Source organism: Channa argus, chromosome 6, assembly GCF_033026475.1.
Source record: "Channa argus isolate prfri chromosome 6, Channa argus male v1.0, whole genome shotgun sequence".
Taxonomy (NCBI): domain Eukaryota; kingdom Metazoa; phylum Chordata; class Actinopteri; order Anabantiformes; family Channidae; genus Channa; species Channa argus.
Genome location: NC_090202.1, coordinates 11,028,330 through 11,047,994, shown reverse-complemented (window position 1 = coordinate 11,047,994; position 19,665 = coordinate 11,028,330). Strand labels below are relative to the sequence as shown.

The following is a 19,665-nucleotide window of genomic DNA, read 5'->3' as shown; positions in this document are numbered from 1 at the left end:
CCTTGATGTTTCTCATCATGCTTTAATTTAAAAGAATGGTCTTCAATCATTTCTCCATTACAGAAACTGTCATGCAGTGAGTGCTGATGATTAACTGACTGATGGCCACATGACAATGTTTAACTTTTTCCAGAGACATAGAATATTTACGATGCCACATGCTAAATATCACAGTACATCAGTTTAAAGAAAAATGAACAGGCAAGGTTTTATCTTTTTCAATGCGTCATGGGACCATTTATTTATTTAAAGTTAAGCATAACCTTCAACTTGATCATTTTAAAGTATATGTTGAACTTCATGACTTTATTAGAATATCAGGCAGTAAGATGTGAGCATAACCAACAGTAGCAGAAAGAAGTAGCTTTTCTGTCAGGAATGGCTGCCCCTTGTAGAAGAGAGGGAGCAGGGCAGCATAGCCAAAAGCAGATGAGGAAACATGACATATAGAGTGTAGGAGAAGATAAATAAGCATGAAAGTCACTGGGCTGTGAGGAAAAGGAGATGCATGACACCCATACGTGTTCACAGGGGGAAAAAAAGGGGGGAAGAATCACACGCAAAGGAGAAGAGAAGCGGACGAGAGGCATAAATATCACTCCCAGTGAGAGTGAGGAGGAAGGAGGAAGATGGCAGCACAGAAATGCAACAGGACCAGATCAGAGCCTTCAGACTCTTCATTCTGGTTAACACCACACCTAGAATTTATCTGAAATTCTAGACTTCAACACAGTTAAGAGTTTTTAACACAATGGTATCTATCCATCACCAGTGCAACTCTGGCCACTATCAGTCGGAATATATTGTTGCTACTTCATTGGGGTATGATGCTAGGCTAGCGTGTTTGTATGCTAGCGTACACTCAACACTCACACCAACCCTGTGTGACTGTAGCGAGAAAAGAATCCAAAAATGTAACACCGTGGCCAAAAGCATGCAAGCAATGTGGGAAACACTTTAAAAAAAAATGAAAAGAAAGAAAATAAATACATCTTGGGATAAAAAAAAAAATCTTAATACATTATCTTAAAATTTTCCTTTTCTCGTTTTGTGTTTCATATATATATATTCTAAACACACATATTTGTACATTTTGGTATAAGTCCTCTTTCCTGCAGGGAGTTCAGGGGAAAGTGGGTGTTAGATGGTGAAGGGGTGAGGTTCTGGGGCTGCCCACTTCCCTGATTGCCTTGTGCTGATGGAGGGGGCTGCGGCATCCAAAAAGAAAGAAAACAAACAAACAAACAAACAAACAACTCCTCCGTTTACATGTTTCGGCTCACACTCGGTCTCTCATTCCCTGTTGCAACCCGCGGGCGATGGCGATGGAAAGAAAAGGGGGCTCAACAATGAGAGGACAAGCTTATAAGTGGTCCATAAAGTCCAGGACACAAGAACTAGGAACAGACTACAAGTCGGTATTTCCTGTTTGAGACCAGAGCCAAGAGCTGGGGCACGGACTTCCACTATCTCTTAACTGGGGAAAAAGTTAAAGGGTGTGATCAGAAAAACAATCAATAAAGGAAGTTATTTTTAAATGCAGATCGGATCATTCATATGTTGACACTGGGCATGAACTAAGCTACCTTTGTTTCCATCCGTGTCTGCTGCTGACCTCTCTGGCCTTTGGCGTATTAGATTATTGTACTTGGCCTCAACCTCCTGCAGGAAAAGAACAATTTGTTGTCAGGCCATGCAATAAAAAAAAATAAAAATACATCACACTATTATACATCTGTGTTGAGGAACACAGAAGGTAAATGTCTGATACCTTCAGATAGTTGAGGTTGGCTTGAAGGTTTCTAAGGTGAGACAGGACTTGTCTGCTGAACAAGGAGAGGCTGCCGGCCTGTGACGTTGATGAAAACCTCAAATTGATGCCAGAGTCAGCAGCACAGCCTTGTGAGGTGCTCAGCTGCTTTCCCGTGGTTGATGCCAAGATGTCATCATCTGTACTGCTCTCCCCTGAGCCACCGTAACCCTCCAGGACTAAATATCCTGCTGAGAAAGAAGCCATTTGGTACTACTGGACAAGGGCAAAGGCAGTCGCATCAAACTGCAGTGTCTACTGACAAATCAAATGATCAGGCTCACCATAATCTTCAGGAGAGTCAAAGAACCCAGTGTCCCCGGATCCCATGTCCTGAGCTGCTTCCTGTGTCTGAGAGCTGCTCTTCTCTGAGCCATTGTGGACCATCACCCGTGAGCGGCTGTCGACAGGAGTCCTCAGAGACGTGGTCCTGAGGAGACGGGCCCCCGTGGAGCGTTTGTTTTGCTCTGCAGCCCCCTGGGACATCAGCTGGGTCACCAACACTTGTTTTAATGCTGCCACTGAGTGTCAGGCAAGGAGAGAAAATATGTTAATGATTTTTTCATTTCACGTTCAATCTGCTGCATATGTAGCACTTGCACTTGAATAATCTATTCTACGTGCTTACAAGTTTTCAGTGCTTCATCTGCTCTGGAGGGAAAAACGTTAAACGAGTCTCCTTCTCTGCAATCGTCAGCCACTTGGTATGAAAGCTCTGGGTCCACAAAACCTTCCTCCTCCTCCTCCTCCTCTGCCTTCACTCCTTCAAACGGATTATTACCAGGTAAAGAGCTTTGCATTGCACTTCTAGAGGCTGGATTGCTTTCTTTATCTAAAGAGGTATAATTACAGTTATCAGAGGTATAATTAGAGAAGCATAATTACACAGTTTAGTAGGGTGGAATATTTAAGAAATATGCGGGAAAAAATTCCAAGAAAACGTGAAGAAACGAGTGGATCCAGTTACCCATGGACTGGGTGCTGCCTGTAGATGTACGGTCTGGATCTCTACTGAGTCTGGAAACACCTGCTGTAATGATCTCCACACCGTCTCTCTCCCCACTGGCACAGAAGCAACATGTTATGTTAGTAACAAGCTCAAACCCTGAGAAGCATCCGATCAAATAATAATGATTACAAAGCAACATACTCCGTCTGAGGTAATGGTATGATGCTGTGAGGTTTGACCTTCATGGCATCAGCTCTCTGCGTGATTAGACGCTGCCACCTAGTGCAATAGAAAATAAAATGTTATCAGTCCACTTTAACAACTGGAGCGAAAAGAAAAAGGACCAAGTCACTGAAAATCTATCTTACATTCTCTGATCTGAGACTGTGGGTGCCATGAGCTCATAGATCTGGGCTCCATTGTCAGACATGGAAAGGACAAAGAAGGACTTGTTGTCTGGCAAGAGAGGGGGCAGACAAAAGGTTTGGGGTGAGATTAATCGTCATCATCCGTTTGCCCTCCGCAGATGTCCTGGTACTTTGTTTGGTGGTTTAGAAATATTACAGAACTAGCACTGGAGTTTAACTTGTTACGAGAGATTGGGTGTTAACTGACCTGTGGCCACGGAGCGCACCAGCACTGTGTTGAGCTTGATGATGGGGCTGTAGGAATGTTTGGCATCTGCGGTACCCACCAGGGTTTTGCTGTGACACTTCAGAATAAGACGCTCATCTTGTTTCTGTAGCAGAACCAGGATGTCCTCCAAAAGGAGTGTGTATAACTCTGAAAAGAGACATACAGGATACTTGTATGTACTGTCAAATGTAAGCAGCGCTCCATGGAGGACAAATACTGTATGAGCTGCTAATAAGTAATGGAATCGTTAAAAAACACAGATCACAAACCAATAGTCTTGTCTCTGTTCACTTTCCATGACAATGGTCCCTCGTGTACCATCGTCCTCTTGGTCAGATCAAGGTTCTGATAGACAGGGGACATAAATAAGCTGAAACAAGAACTTATCAATAGTTGTTACTGATGCACGAGGCATTTCCACACACTGTAGCACTATTTTCCATTTAGATACTGTATTTTAAACAGTGCACGTAGGTTTAACACAAGTGAGTGCACTTTAACTAAAGGTAAAGTAGTTCATAACAAACCTTCAGCTCCAGGATTATGGGGTTGTCTGTCTGCTTTAGTGAGGAAAGGTCTAATCTTCTCTGATAGTCCTCCAACCTCTGGGTGGAAGACCGAAAGAAACAGAGGATATTAAGTAAAAATGCACTTTAAACGGAAGTCACTGCCCCAGGAGCACAGCAAGTAGTGAAAGATTTAATTGTGGCAGAACAGGAAAAAAATAAGACTTACACTGAGTCTGGAGGAGAGAAACAAAATCATCTGGATGGTATAGATTTTAAAAATCATCATACCTGCTTGTCCTCAGATTCTTTTACAGCCTGGTTGACATGATTAAGGACTTTTCTACAGCAGTCTGCTGCCTGCTTCACTTTGTCCTTCTCCACTGGGTTGTCTGAAAGATATTGCGACATCAAACAAGAAGTGAGGCCTACTTAGTGCTGCAGGGGGCTGTCCGGCAAATTGATATTTCGTCCGTGCATTAACACACCATCGTTCACACAAATTATGATAAAGTGGGGGGGGGCATTATGATCCCTTAATAGCTGGTTATACTTTATGGTTAGTGCATTCTCCCTGTGTGAGACCCGAACCCCAGCCAAGACTAAAATGATGGCCCATATAATGGGTGAGACATTTCCCAAAATGTGCACTGCCGCTCCAGGACCATTAAAATAATAATCTCTTCATTTGTCTCTGTAATTCTCTAATGGTTGTCATGTTGCCACACAGAATGTTGCTTAAGACTTTATTTGGTTCCTTTTTATTCACTGTTCTATCTCCAGAGATGATTTCCATTTCTATGCTGTGTGTTATAATACATTCAAATTATAATATAAAAACTAGGGACTATTTTGCTATTGTGTGAGAGAAAGGTTAGATATAATAACTAAACTCTACTAAAGGGAGTTACATGCTGATGTTTTTCACCAGTGCAGCCAAACTTAAACAGTAATTAATTTCTTGTCTAGATGACAGCGACATCCACCAGACCAGATATGTAATTACTAATCAGCTATCTCACCAGTGTTATTAAATAGACAGCAGACAGAAAAAGGAGAGTCTAAAACTGTATACAAAGTGGACACATAATAGTTTAAAATTTTCTACTTTAATATTAGATAACAAAAGTATTCAAGAGTGAGTGGATCAATGTGGGAAGTGTCTGAATAAGACTGAGGGAGAGGGATCAGCATTTGTAGTTGTATTAACTGAAAGTGGTTTGTTTCAGTGCACAAACCACTAATTAACCACGCACGGCATGATTGTATTCAATAACGTTGAGCACACAGGTTGACCACAACATGAGCAAATCATTGCAGAGTGAGTGCATAAGCAACGGCACCTGTATACTTGGCGATGTTGTCTAGTAGCAGGGGGTACTTGGTGAGTCGCTGCATCTCTACAGGAATGATATCCTTAAGCTGGAGTCGGCGACACAGTCGGTTACTCTCTGCCTCCTGCATAGCATTGGAGATTAAAAGAAAGGTCACCAAAATGTATTATTTACCAAGTATAAGACAGATCCACATAGTTATTTAACTTTAATTCAGTATGACACTTTCTGAGCATTCATGCAGTACAGCAACTAACACTTCACTTAACTGTTCAATACAAAGCTTCAGCAACATGTGAACATAATACCAGTACCTGGATAAACGAAGTGAACCTTGAGTCTTTCTTCTGCTTGGTCTTGATGATCTCCAGAGCAAAAGGCTGGTTGCTGCAGAATGTCCCCACTGCTTGCTTGATCTTCTCCTCTCCACTGCTGAACTGTAACCACCAACCCAAGAAAGGACAAAGCAGAGTGGGACAGAGATGTGATCGGTCGTTTTGTCGATATGGGTCAGGGGTAGTTGCCATGGTAATGCCTAGTATTTAACCACTACAATGTGCAGGAACTCCCAGAAGAGGGCCAGGCCTAGGCCTCATAGCAGAGACAGCTTAGGTTTAAATGGAGACTAGATCAATGCGCAGACCCCTCAGGGGAGCGTTTAACCTACTTATCCCCCATAGAGACATTTTAGTCAAGGCCGCCAGCTGATCTGTGGCTACCTCACATCTCATGTATCACACATCATACTGAAACGGAGAGATGTTGGTGAAATCTAGGGCATTGTCTGACATAACAAATTACAGAGGAGTGGGCTACTGTTCCAGTGACTTCCACTGCAATAATACTTCTTGTTACTGAGAAGTTTAATGACTTGTCTTTTGGGATTTTGGTGAAGCATTTCAGTATTTAATGTTAAGAGAGATGAAATTGTCTGTACAAGAACATCACATGACCATTTTGTTGTAAATTTAACATGTCAAAACAAACTGATGTGAGACTGAAGAAAGTAATCTGACGCCAACATCGCCGTTTTTTCATATAGAGCAATTTCAGGCAACAGTTCAATTTTCTTTGTGCACAATACATTTTTTCCCTACCACATCAGTCATCTTGAAATTTATTCAATATAAGAAAATGTTTGAAAGGGAAAACACAATTCCACCCTCAGAATTGTACTCACCCAGGAGAGCAAGTCATCTCCTATCTGATCAATTACTGAAGACTCATTTCTCTTCCGAATGGCGGCCATTTGCTCCAGTATTGAAACTGAAATTCAAAACAAAAGCACCAATGGACAGTCAGTGTGCATGTGTGTGTGTGTGTGTGTGTGTAACATAACAAAGATGATGCATACAATGTATATAGTGTGTATGCACAGTTAATCTGACATCATTTCACTTTAAATTTTAACCCCCACTACCTTATTTTTTAGGTGTTTTACTGTTTAGGACCAGTTATGTATAGATAATTATTTCAACAGCAACAACATCTGTGAGTTTGTGTGTGCGCCTACCATGCAGCTCTAGAATCTCATCCAGGTTGGTAAAGATGTTCTTGATATCTGCAGGAGGGAGGATGGCCTCTTTGGAGAGTTTCTGGTAGAAAACGTGGTCCAAAACTCTCAGCATCCGCACATGTGCACGCTCTGTGTAAAATAGCTCTGCAGACACAATGCAAGACGTTGATGCAAGATGGCAGCTCATTTGCATAGCTCATATTTAACAGCAACTTGGCTTGCTCTAATGCTTAACTCTCTCTTCTTGTATATTCTTTGGGAATAAAAAATGCAGTGTCATATCACATGAAGTGATAAGCTATGTTCTCACCATTGATGACTTCTTGTCTCTTGATTTCATGCGGGCTGAGGCCTGCTAGGACCTCTTGCCCGACAAGCTGCTGCCAGTTTGGGGGATCTTGCTCAGAGTCTGTTCTTTGGTCGTCCTCACTCTGAACATCAGAAGCAGCCAGACCCTCTAACCTAGGGAAAACAGAAAGGTTGTGTAAACTTTTCTGTGTCATTTCATAATCCCTTGTATTTGGATTTAGGTTGAAAAAGTCAGAATTATAACATATCCTCACTTTCTCACGGTCTTTGGCGTTCCGTCATGGGCTCTACAGAAAATATAATAGAGAAAATGCTAAACATACTATCTATATAACACAAAACCTTTACTGCAAATCTGAATGTAAATGCACCTGTCACTTTCTCTGTCATCCTCTTGCAGTTGGTCCAAGCTGTAAAAGTCAAACTGTGAAGCAGGATACGTCAACCCATCCAGAGGATCGGACTGAAGGCCATCACTCAGCCTAGAGGGGCCTGAAGTTGGAGTCCCACCTAAAGGATAAGTGACAAGTTAGAAACCATCCCTTCATCTTTTTGGATTACTGATGTTCAGCAACTCACCCATATCAGCATCTCGGCTAGTGTCAGAACTGTACGTAGTGCTGTTCGGGGATGAGGTGTTGACAGACGTGGAGTGTATGAGTTCAGATCCCTCACTCGATTGGCTGCCTCTTAGACGACCAGGATCTATTTGGTCACTTGCTCCCAGTGTAGGCTGAGACAACTGTTTCTGAGGCCTTGGACGACCCTCCAAGGCTTTACCTACTGAATACAGAGAGTAGTGTCAATTTTCTTTTAAAAACGCTTTAGGAATACAGTCATAACTTTAACTTTATCAAAAATCTGACTTCACCTGGTCCGGCTTCAATGCGACTGGGCCGACGCTGGGGTCCAAGGATACTGGGAAATCTGGGTTTCTTCACCTTCTCTTCTCCTTCCTTTTCTGTCTTAATGCTTTTCTGAATTTTGTTAAAAACAAAAGAATACAGTGTCAGGCAGGTGATAAAGAAAAAGAGAAAAGGCTCTTATAAAAGAGAAAAGGATGCATATAAAGTACCTTAATTTTAGGAAGAAAGTTTATCCGGACTCGTTTGGACTCAAGACTGCGAGGTTCTTTGACCCTGACACCAAGGTGCTTCATGTATGTATAGATGACATACTGCATTGTAGTACTAAATGAAAACAGAAGATTTCTGAATTATAACGAAAAAACTGTAGAGGCGACAACTTACTCGTATCCGGTGGTCCAACAATTATCCACTTCCGAGATCATTGTATAACAAACACTGATTATTTATTGTATTCCACGTTGTAATTGTAATTCTACAATTCATATTTACGAATATTAAATTCACAAACACGATCACGAATTAATTCCATCAAACAGGTTTCTCAAAGTGATTTCTAAAGCCACAGAACACGGTAAGAAACCGTGTGCCTCCACAGCAACACACTGAACCATTCACCTCGACCTTATTCGGTCCCCACTAGCTTGTAGCCTACGTCTGCTCCTTCCAATAGCTGAGCTGAACTGACTCTCTTGTAACAAACCATTATGCATTGTTTCCTTGACAACTGGTTAACCAACTTTAAAAGATAAACTACAAATCGAAGCCATGCAATGTCATTACTGACATCATCAATACACATACGTATACTTCTTAATCTAATTAACCTTACAACAGACAACATAAACAAATGCAGAGGAAACCCTGGTTGGCTCATACAACAACTAAATGGGTGTTCATGTGACTTGTACCATATGTCATACCAGTGGTTCTCATACAATTTCTACAAAAACCATCTGGGCTCTGCTGTGACCATATGGCATTTCAATAAGGACTGTTTCAATCAGTCAAGCTCTTGAATTATTTAATATAAACATTCTGCGAAAACTACATTTTTCTTAAAGAGATTGCCCAAGTGCTTAATTTGTAAACTGTGGGGGATGCAGAACGGGCTTGGATGACAACAATATACCGTTATGTTTACAAGGTCGAAACATTAAAGATGTTACTATATAAAGAATAGAAAATATTATATCTTTAGCACTAATTATAACTTCATCCTTACATTAAAGGTGTCAAGAAGCCTAAAAGAGGCCATTGAAGGCATAAATATTCTTCCTATCCATGTTTAGAGAAATGCTGTTCATATCAATCAAGCAAATGCTTCAAAATATTCCTTTGCTTACCATTTCTCTTCTTCTGTGGTCTGAGTAGTTAACCTGGAAACAATACAAACAGAATTGATATTTCTGTGCATATTTCTCTGAGCTTTACATGCGCTGTGAGTCTATATGTGCTACTTACAAGATATCTTCTATTTTGGCGATGATGTTTTCAGCATATGAGCGTTCTCTCTCCAGAGTGACACGGTCTCTAATTCTGTCTTGGTCCAGTCTGGCCAATTCTACTTCAGCCACTGTTAGGCCCATACTGCGCTTTTGCCTACATATACCAATATACCATGGTTAGATTGACAATGTCTCGATAAGAAATGACTGGACAGCAGGCAGTGCACCATGTGAGGTATGTTTGCTTATTTTCATTTGCTTAATCTGAGAATAAAAATGTTTAGTTTAACTACACCAGAGAAAACAAAAATCCCAAGATGCTAAATTTACCTGAAATCCTCAAGGTTCTTCTGAATGTCATGGAGCAAAGACTCTTGCAGTGTTTGAACATGTTGTCTGTTTATTTCCTCTGGGATCAGTTCTGTCCGCCTTCGGTCTGCAAACACATGCACACACACTCATGTAGACTGTTCACCTAGTATCAAGGGTAACGTGTGCAGAATGAATAGGTGCCATTAAGTTTGATTTCTTTTAAAGTGTGCACGGCTGAGAAAGTGATCAACTTACAGAGACTGTAAAATAAGGATGGCTAAATTGTTAAACCGACCAAAACAAGAGCAAAGTGTATATCCAAACTGACTCTTGGAGGAAAAACATGAAATGAACAAAAAAAGAACATGAAATACCTACCAAGATCTGCAGAGATGGATTCAGGAACAGCAACTTTCAAATTCTGTAACAAAAATGATTTATACTTTCACAATTAATTGGAAAAACAACAACAACAACAACAACAACAAAAAAAACCCTAAATATATTAAAGTCAAGCCCAACACATTCAATTTATACGAAATGTCACAGTGAAAGTTGATTGTAAAACAAGGAACTCATATCTCCAAATATGTAAAATAAGAAACATGTCACCTTATTATAATTATGTACATTAAATTATTATGTAGTAAAACACAGTTTTTTATGAGTCATTCTAATGAATTGGTGTGCAGGGCAACAAGACAACAACAATGACAAACCCTGAAAGGGCATTCTTTGTTTCCCATAAGTTCAGTGAGAAGCAAAAGCTGAACTTACTGCTCCACGGTCAATAAAGAAGGCGTTGAGGTCCATGAACACCCGTCTAGTCTCTTTGGAATTAGTCTGCTTGTAGAGGTCAGCATAGAGGTAGCACAGCTGAAGACAAAATATTAGGAGCCATAAAACCGTGATCTCTGAAATCTACCTGGCTGCATAAAACATAGATTATTATGTACAAGGGGTTTAAAAGGTGTGAAGGAAGAGGATCCTACCACAGGAGCGGGGTCGAACTGAGAGATGACATAGTGAAGGAAGGCTGCGAGGTGGGCGGGGCGGGACTTGAGCTGCTCAATGCTGTTAAAGCTGTTACACTGGCCATTTGTCTGAAAGACAGTGTGCAACCTTCAACTTTTTAAGGTCAATAAAAAGATTTTATTTCGTCTTTGCCAACAAAGTTAAGTTTGTTGTACCTAGAGAGCCCCTTTGCCTGTGTTTGATGGTATTATAAAAGAAAAAGATGTTAACATTGGCCTGTGGTAAAATACCTGCTCCTGGTCTGAATCAAAATAGTCATCCTCAGCTCCAATAATATGCGTGACGTGACGAGAAGAGGGACTACTGACTGTTGTAGGAGACAGAGAGTCCTACGGACAACACACACACACGCACACACATATATAGTGTATAAGTTAATATATTTTAGAATTACTTTTTCCTCACTGCAAAATAAGGGAATTAGTAAATATTATAAGATATTTAAGAAATTGTACGAGCCCAAAGCTACCAGTTCAGTGGGATCTTCCACTTCTGGGGAATGGCAGGAGTTGACGCTGTTTCGGGGTGTGCTCTTTGGGCTGGGGTAGGATGACTCTCTTGGAAACAGGCCGTCAGGTGAACTAGGCCCAAATCCACAGAATATCTAAAGTGGGACAGAACATAGTATTACTTTCTCAATCAAGTTTAATTTCAGTTTTTGTTTCTTAGCTGTTTCAACTAAAAAAAAAAAAGACTCTACTTTTGATTGTTATGCATGACCAATGGTAATTTCAATGCAGTATCAATATGTAGACCAATAGAACTTGCACTTGTGTTGTCTAGACCTATAAAAAAACCAAAGCTTGGTAGGTTATTCAGTCACTGAAATAAACTGATTTAGTATTATGCCATAATTAAAATATCTTAAAGCTTCGCTAGTCTTCGATTTACATTTGACTTTTCAAAAATAAACTTGGGAGGGAAATTGAATTTGTTAGGTTAGATGAAAACTTACAGGAGTGCTGCTCCAAGTCAGGTCTGTACTGTTGTCTGCCTTAGAGGTGAGTGTGTGCTCGGTGTCAAAAATGCTACCATCATCTGCATCAACACCTGGAACAGCCTCCTAAAAAAACAGCCCACAAAATGTTTTGCTAGATATAAATTACATTTTCACATAACAAGACTCTCAAATTCAAAAATGGAACATGTATTAAAGCAGACAAAGGCTAAGAGCAAACCAAAATGCTCATATATGTATCAATTTAACAGCATTTTTATACCATAATCTTATAGGAGACATATATTTTTTTAAATTGTCAATGTTTAAAAATTCAAAGGGCAGATAGATATGTTGATACACATAACACAAGGCTCCATAAGCAATGTATATAAACTAAGCTGTCACACAGACACAAAAGAGTGGCTTCACACAGAGAAAGCTTAATCCTCTGATAAGATTAGGATTAACGTTTGTCTGGAGCAATTCCTAAAAGCTCTAGATGAAACTGTACAAAGACTGCATGTTGGTGGTAGATCAGTGTCCCTAGAAAGCCTCTTTTGTGGGTAAACTTGCAAATTAGTTAGCTAAGGGGGGGGGGGGGGGTTGGTTTACCTGTGTTGCCCCAGTGGCCTTGAAGAGCTGACCCTGCAGCTGAGGAATGTGTTTTTTAGCTTCCTGGATGTCTTTCAGTAGTTTGGGGGAGGGGTTCCTGCTGTACTCCTCCTTCAAGGCCTAGAGTGGTGAAATCGAAAAGAGAAATCAGAACAAGTGGTGCCCTGATACAGGTCCCCTAATAATCTAACTGTATTTGGTATGAGGTGTGGGGCGATTAGGAAAAAGCTCTCTCAACAAAAGTGGATGAAAATAGCATTTTTACCAAATGTACACATACTATTCATTTTCAACACAAATAATTACACAACACATCCTCACCGGCTTTAGATGTGCATTGTTATATGATTTATCTTCAATAAAGGGTGCAAATCACCTCCCTATTCCCAACACATACTTAGTGAAGTGAAGCAGCATCACATTAGAGACAAGACAGTCACAGTGATTGTTATGCTAACCTGCAGCTCCTGCTGCTCTTTTGAGAGCATCTTTTGCAAGATGTCAACCTTCTTGCTGCAGACACTGCTATTCTCATCCTGGTGGCAAAAACAAAAAGGAATGTTAAAAAAATCTAATGCAGGAATTCTGTGTTAATATACAGATGGGAGTCATTGAAGCGCATGTTAGATTTACATAATCGAGCATGCATATTTAAGCATACAAGGCATTTGTGAGAAAGGATGAAATACAGATAAAGCATTTAGAATGAACATAAAGATACAAAGAAATAAATATCTCCCAAGATAATTTAGAAGCATGGTGAGGAAGGAGGGGGAGTTTCTGAAAGAAAAAATAGAAAAACAACATCAGGAGTAACTAGTGTCTCAGTACCCATGGTGGCTGAGTGGAGGAGAAACGGTCCTGAGGACTGTAAGGTCGTTCTGCTGCTGGGGAGTTTGGAGAGGAAATGCTAACGCCCAGCACATCAGACTCTGCTTCAGATAAAGGGATCTGGGTGAGCCCCGGAGGGCGCCCCAAAACGGTGAGGGCCACATAGGAGCCCGCTAGAAAGGAAAAAACAAATGGACAAGTCAATTTATATTAAGGGTCATTTTCAAAATGTGGATTTTAATTAACCACAGACAGAGAAACTTACATTTGATTAACTTCACCACTTCAATGTGATTAGAATGGGTAACATGGGTCCCATTAACCTAGAACACAGCAGTGGTACCGGAATGAGAATTAAAAAATACATCAAAAACATTATTTTTTTTAACATTTTGTATAGTTTTACAAATTGACATCTCATTACACTCCTCCATATACCGTCGGGTCCCATTGATCAACCAGAAGGTGGCAGCCTAGAGCCTCTGTACTGGCTCTGGACTACAGTCCAGAGTAGTGTTAGCAGTTTAAAGACACGGAGCCAGATAAACACAATACCTTGATGATCCTGTCTCCTGTCTGGACACCTGCGCGCATAGCAGCCCCATCTGATAAAAAAGGATACAGAGCATACAAGGAATGAAATGAAACAAACGGAAAAATTAAATATGTTAAGAAAACAAGGAGGAAAGCCTGGCTTTGTGGTGTAGTTGTATACTTCTGCACAATGAATCCACCATATAGGCTTGACAATGCTGTTGCTGCAAAGTGACAATTTTAAAAGACCATAACAGTGGTTATATTACAAGAAGGACCTGTTTCACAGCTCCACCCCAAACAAAGGGATTTAGGCATGAGACGGGTTATTATGAGATCCATGCCTGACTCTATAGTCAGCAGCATGCAGCTGACGTATTTTGTAAACCAGATACACCTCTGATAATGTCTATTTTGGCTCTTCAGTTTTGTATTAGTATGGAAACTAGTGATACGTGAACTAGAGACACAATCTTGCCTGATCAGGTGGTGGAACTGTAATCAGGCATGATTAAATGATCTGTTGTTTTTTTTTTTTGAGGAGATATTTGGATTAGATCTGTTTGAGAGAAACAAAAATCTTATCTTAAACCTGAACATAAAAATGAGGGGAAAAGGCTGCTGTAAGATGCAACATACATTCAGTTTTCTACTCAGTTTTCAATAAAAAGAAAGAAGTATAAATTATTCAGATGAAACTAAGTGGATGGTTCTTTGTATTGAGTCAGTAAGAAAAGTACAAATGTGGATCCATACAGGGGCAGTGCAGCACTGCCAAGCAATAATGACAACAACTACAAGCAGTTACTTCCTCTTCTGCTACTCTCTACTGCTGTAGAGTCCATGTAATGTTTTTTGTGTCCTGATAACAGCCCTCATCCTCCCTGGAGAGACTGCCAGGGACCACATAAGTATCTTGTCAAAGTCCCCTCTTTAAACGAAACATGATAAAGCCGAAGCTCCAGCTACTGTGAAACCACTGAGGAGGAAACATACAGTCAATGGCTTCATCACTCTAAGTGAGTGCCAGAGTTGTGGCGGTTGCAGAGTCCCAAATTCTCGTTTTATCTGTGAATTCAGAGCAAACTCCCGTAACAGTTCGATGTCAGTGCACAAAAAAGGAGCCCACATCTCTATTAGACTGGCTTAGACTACAAGTAGTCACTGTAATAACATCTTTTTCTTCTTTCTTTTAAGTTTGAGATTCCCCCTTACCTTCTTTGACAAGCTGCACAAACACTGGGTTGTCACCACTGACAGTGAGACCAAAGCCATTTTCATCTTTCTGGATGATTACACATCGCTGGACCAGACCTGCAAGTGAGACAGAGAGAGCAGAAAGACATAGTGTCTTCAAAAGAACGAGTCACTTGAAGAAAAGTACTAAACTGTCTGTCAGTGCATCAACAACAAACTGTGAAACTTTAAAGTTATAATCAATGCTAAAAAAACTTGAACCTTCCAATGTGATGGAATTTAAGTGAGTGACAAACGACATTTTACAGTTGATACAGTCTGTGACGATTACATTCCACAACATTTTAGCCCAGAAATGCACTGCACAGAAATTGAAGTTCATCAAAAGACATGGAGCAGTTTACAGAAAGCACGTTTTTTGTTTACGTGACAGATAAGATGTTAGCCTACAGAAGAACGCCGACTCTAACGAGGTTGTTCAGTAACACCCTGTCTGTTGTTGGGATAAGTGTGCTCAGGGAACAAAGGTTGCTGTAAATTTCGCCAGATAACATTTTGAAAGCCAAAAAGCTTTAAAGAGAATTTATGTGTTGTGGGCAATATATGAAAAAAACAAAACAGAATAGAAAAATGAATTATTATTAAAATGTAAATGGTATATTTTGATGCTCCATCTGTGTGTGAGGATGCTTGACGTCTCGCTGGCGAGTAGGAGGAACGTTACTTTTCAGGTTCTTTATGCAGTGTTTCATCACAGTGGCAAGCAGAGATAAGAGCTTATCTTATATCTGTGTGCAACTGACTAAACTGACAGGACCGTGCACACTAACAGCAATTCAGTGCAAAGACTGCAACATGCTTAAATAGAAAAACTGCTGTGATGTGCATTTTCAAATATAGCAAATGATCTACAACACAAGTGAAATGTCCCTTGAACTGGGTTCTTGTTGTGCTTCCAAGATCTCCTAGTGAGTGCAGCATCAACCACAGGTAAGTTGATCGATATGGGCAGTGCTAGTATGGGGGCTGGAGAGTAAAAGGAACAGGAGCCAATTCACAGAGAGAGGTTAGCGTCCAAAACAGAGTGGGGTGGGGTGGGGGGTGTAGACAGAGGTACAGCTGAAAGCACAGGGTGGGGGGGAGAGGTGTGAAGAAAATAGATGTAGCCATATGGGGTGAAGACCTGGTGTGAATTTGCCTCTATATAATGATCTTTTTTGTGTTTCCTAAGCTTAATAACATTTTATTGATCAATGGTCCATATTTATAAACCAAAAGGAGTAATACTGCTAACATAATCACCTTAATCCATCCAAGTTAATGTATAATTCATATAGGTATACAGATTCGTAATCAGCACCCTTTCCTGAAATACAAGGACAGGTACTCTGCAGAAAAAATTGACGTTTAATACTGACAGAGTACATTGCCCACAACCACAAAAAGAAGGGACCCGAGTAATTAAAAACCCACAAACAAAAGGTCAGGCAACATTTCTCACATCTAAAAGTTTGAGTATTCAAAGCTTTAAATGACGTTCTCTGATAAAAGCTTTTCTTGTGTGAATTTCTTCAATAGTAAAGTGATTCAAGACCAGACACAACACACATAACAAGTTCAAAAACAAAGAACAAACTTGTTTTGTTCCATATGACAGAAGCTTATCTTGATCTTAAACTCTTTCCTAGGCAGACTAGACTGATAGAAACTAGATTGTCAGACGTTAAGAATTTGGTTGTTAATTCACTGCGAGTAATGCAAAGCATCCAGTATAAGACATTTGAATTTAGATTTCACACCATCTGCAACAATGCTACACTGTCTACACTAATATGCAATGCTCAAATCTACACTTTGCTGCTGCAGTCAAAGATAACATGATTTTAACAATAAAAAATTAAGAGCTGAAATAATGTATTAGTTAGTTTTCAAAGAAACAGCCCCTAGTTACAGTGCAGCATCTCAAAAGATAATATTTGTTCCTTTGTGGCTAATATGATACCAAATATGTCTCATGGTTTTGGAATTTTCTGAGCCCAAACAATAAGCCTGTAATAGGTAAATAATAATTGTAGTCCTACCATAAAGCACATTTGAGATGCTGCAAAAAACAAATGTGGGGGAAATAGCTTTTAGTTTTCAGACATAATTTATTCTTGACCCAAATATAATATATAACTTAAATTGTGTATTGATTTCTCCTATATTTAACTCAGCAAGGCATGCAACTCAAAGCTGTGAATATGCATGCTAACATTATAAGGGTTAAAACAAAAATCTATCACTTTGCTTAAAACAAACAAGTAGTGGCAATTTCACACCAGCATCTCAAGCATGTATTGATGCAGCTGTCGCACCAGCCATTCCAGCAGGAGCATCTTACCACAGGACTCAGTCTTCCCCTCTGCTAGCACACTGCTGCTGCCACTCTTCTGCACCACCAGAGCTTCTGCTCACAGCCCCCACCACACAGACAGCACAGTAGCAAACAAACACATACAAACATGTGGCGCGCGCCGCACACACACACACGTAGACCCACACACACAAAAACAAAACAAGAATCAACACAAAGAAAGGAAACAAAAGAGGAAAGAGAAATCATGAGGGAGAATTAACCATGGGATAAAAAAATAATTAACCAAAAGATAGTTAATTGAAACATAATGGTTTGGATATGTAAGAATGCAGTGACTAAAAACTAACTTGATTACATTTTGTATCACCACTCTTACAGGTGTCACTGTACCAGTTTACTGGAGTTCATTGACAGCGGCTCCATTTTTGCCATTTTCCAAATAAAGAAGCATACAAACCGTCAAGATTAAATGTGGGACTTCTTCACCAAAATACTGTCACTAGGATGACCATACCTAACTTCACACTGATAAACTGAAACCACTACTCTGGCTTAACAGGTTCCTTTAAATGTGGTGGTACTAAAAATAAACCCAAAACGAAGTTACACTTTAAAACAATTCTTGGTCCAATCAAATATCTTTTAATTTTGTAAATAATAAGTCTTTAAATAACATAAATCTGAACATGAATGCACATAAGCCATTGCTTTGGACATGTAAGGGCAAAAATCTGTTTTAACAGATTTTTTTTTCATTGAATCTGATTCATCCCTAATAAATGAACAACATTTTCACATTTAACTGGGAGAAAAACCTGGGAAAGAAAAAAGTTCACACAACCTGGGAAAGAAAAAAGGTTCACACAACTTGCAGATAACTAAAGAGGGACAACAAGAACTAGAACATCATGGTGGCATGCAAGACGCTCATGAAATAAATACAAATCTGAATAATGTTTTGAAATAATATTCTACTGAGGATTTAAAGATGTAGATTTTAATGGAATAAAGCTCTTTAAAAGATAAATAACTGTATCTCTCCAAACATTACCAAAATCATCAACAATAAAAAGTTTTTAGTTTGGTGCTACAGACGGACAGGCAACAAAATTCAGGTCTTGTGTAACAACTATGAGAACATATCTTGTCTATGTTTTGTTGCATCATACAGAGGTGAGCCACCATGTGGTGCAGGGGTTTTTATTTTGAATACAGAAGCTTTAGTCATATCTCAAATCAGTCTGACCTGACTGCTGACAAATACCACAGGGAATCATGTCATATCAAAATAGACTTATTTTGAACCTTGACAATCTCACCCAGCACTAAACTTGAAGCTGGTTAACAGGCTTAGTGGCTACTTGTGGGACACTTCAAGTTTGCCCTGAGACCATCCAACCACACTGAGCAGACAAAACCCACACTTCACTTATTAATGTAAAAGCACAGAAACAATGTGGACATCATAATCAAACCTTATAGACTTAAAACATGCAACATGTAACACATCATAATCTTCTGCTAAACTGTTAGTACAATGCAGCTATGAGTCAGATATTCTCTCCTGTCCATGAGTTGAGGTCATGTAAATACTTAATACTCCAGTGATAATACCCAAGAAATTATGTCAGATTAGCTCACACTAGTAAAACAGATGTTCAAAAAGAACACAAAGCATAGCGCAAGACACACAGACACCATCTTTCACCATCCCAGCATGCCTTATGTAAACCACCATCAGCACACTTGTTTGTGACAGTATATGTGCAGGATGGACAGAGTATGTGACAGAAATGAATGAGTGACAATAGGAAAAACACCAATATTTGGCTGAAATGTTGGAAGTTACCTGTAGGGTCAAACTCATTGGAAGGAAGTGCAGTTTTGTCACTTTTGGGTTTCTTGTCAGGGGGGTGGTCTTTACTGAGGATGCTGCTGGTTCTAGAGAGACAGAAGAATACCATGTGAAACAAGAAATCTAAATGACATGACAGGTACAAAACACGAACATGTATCAGTATGTGCTGTCACATACAACAGCATTTTAGCATTCTTTTGTAGGAAGGGTCACTGCCTTGGTGTATACTACCCTGCACTCAGATACGCTTCAGGCAAGTGACGACACCACCACACAGAAACAATAGTTCACTTCAGGACTGAGAATAAAGTGGGAAGAGAAGCTTATAGTCTATGAATCAAGCTGAGTGTATCTACTGTATAATGTGACAGACAGAGAGGATGTAGAGCTGCTCTGCTGTGTGCCCAGAGAGCAAGGCCAGAGAAAGGATGCTGCTCAGAGTAGGTGCCACAAGGCCAGACTCCAGCTTGAACCTCGGGAGGCTATGTATGGCTGCCTCTGCCTATACCGGCCCCAACTGTGAAAGGCTACTGTTCTGTTCATAGTGAAAGGCAGTGATGGGCTGCCCTTAGAAGAGGGACCCCTTTGTCTGTCATTCTGTGTGTGTGTGTGT

The 19,665-nt window shown here is 40.0% G+C and overlaps 1 protein-coding gene across 9 annotated transcripts in view; it reads right to left on the bottom strand.

Moving 5' to 3' along the window:
* Positions 1–207: 207 nt before the first annotated feature.
* arhgef12a (Rho guanine nucleotide exchange factor (GEF) 12a) overlaps positions 208–19,665 on the bottom strand; it is a 36,112-nt gene continuing 16,654 nt past the window's right edge. For 3 of the 9 annotated variants that reach the window (XM_067507442.1, XM_067507443.1, XM_067507444.1), the window contains 39 exons: positions 19,044–19,135; positions 17,219–17,284; positions 14,854–14,952; positions 13,660–13,709; positions 13,370–13,427; positions 13,105–13,277; positions 12,732–12,809; positions 12,274–12,393; positions 11,677–11,784; positions 11,191–11,325; positions 10,952–11,050; positions 10,679–10,789; positions 10,464–10,562; positions 10,065–10,107; positions 9,705–9,810; positions 9,391–9,528; positions 9,273–9,305; positions 8,136–8,250; positions 7,932–8,037; positions 7,640–7,843; positions 7,432–7,570; positions 7,315–7,347; positions 7,062–7,213; positions 6,749–6,895; positions 6,416–6,501; positions 5,550–5,672; positions 5,245–5,359; positions 4,193–4,293; positions 3,923–4,000; positions 3,665–3,740; positions 3,375–3,542; positions 3,128–3,215; positions 2,961–3,038; positions 2,778–2,872; positions 2,439–2,642; positions 2,095–2,331; positions 1,772–2,001; positions 1,587–1,662; positions 208–1,477 (listed from right to left, as the gene is read on the bottom strand). In XM_067507442.1, coding sequence (XP_067363543.1) covers positions 1,467–1,477; positions 1,587–1,662; positions 1,772–2,001; positions 2,095–2,331; positions 2,439–2,642; positions 2,778–2,872; positions 2,961–3,038; positions 3,128–3,215; positions 3,375–3,542; positions 3,665–3,740; positions 3,923–4,000; positions 4,193–4,293; positions 5,245–5,359; positions 5,550–5,672; positions 6,416–6,501; positions 6,749–6,895; positions 7,062–7,213; positions 7,315–7,347; positions 7,432–7,570; positions 7,640–7,843; positions 7,932–8,037; positions 8,136–8,250; positions 9,273–9,305; positions 9,391–9,528; positions 9,705–9,810; positions 10,065–10,107; positions 10,464–10,562; positions 10,679–10,789; positions 10,952–11,050; positions 11,191–11,325; positions 11,677–11,784; positions 12,274–12,393; positions 12,732–12,809; positions 13,105–13,277; positions 13,370–13,427; positions 13,660–13,709; positions 14,854–14,952; positions 17,219–17,284; positions 19,044–19,135 — 4,270 coding nt within the window. In that variant the 3' untranslated portion in view covers positions 208–1,466. The remainder of the gene's footprint in view (positions 1,478–1,586; positions 1,663–1,771; positions 2,002–2,094; positions 2,332–2,438; positions 2,643–2,777; positions 2,873–2,960; positions 3,039–3,127; positions 3,216–3,374; positions 3,543–3,664; positions 3,741–3,922; positions 4,001–4,192; positions 4,294–5,244; positions 5,360–5,549; positions 5,673–6,415; positions 6,502–6,748; positions 6,896–7,061; positions 7,214–7,314; positions 7,348–7,431; positions 7,571–7,639; positions 7,844–7,931; positions 8,038–8,135; positions 8,251–9,272; positions 9,306–9,390; positions 9,529–9,704; positions 9,811–10,064; positions 10,108–10,463; positions 10,563–10,678; positions 10,790–10,951; positions 11,051–11,190; positions 11,326–11,676; positions 11,785–12,273; positions 12,394–12,731; positions 12,810–13,104; positions 13,278–13,369; positions 13,428–13,659; positions 13,710–14,853; positions 14,953–17,218; positions 17,285–19,043; positions 19,136–19,665) is intronic. The other 6 variants (XM_067507450.1, XM_067507446.1, XM_067507447.1 and 3 more) reach the window with 6 other exon arrangements.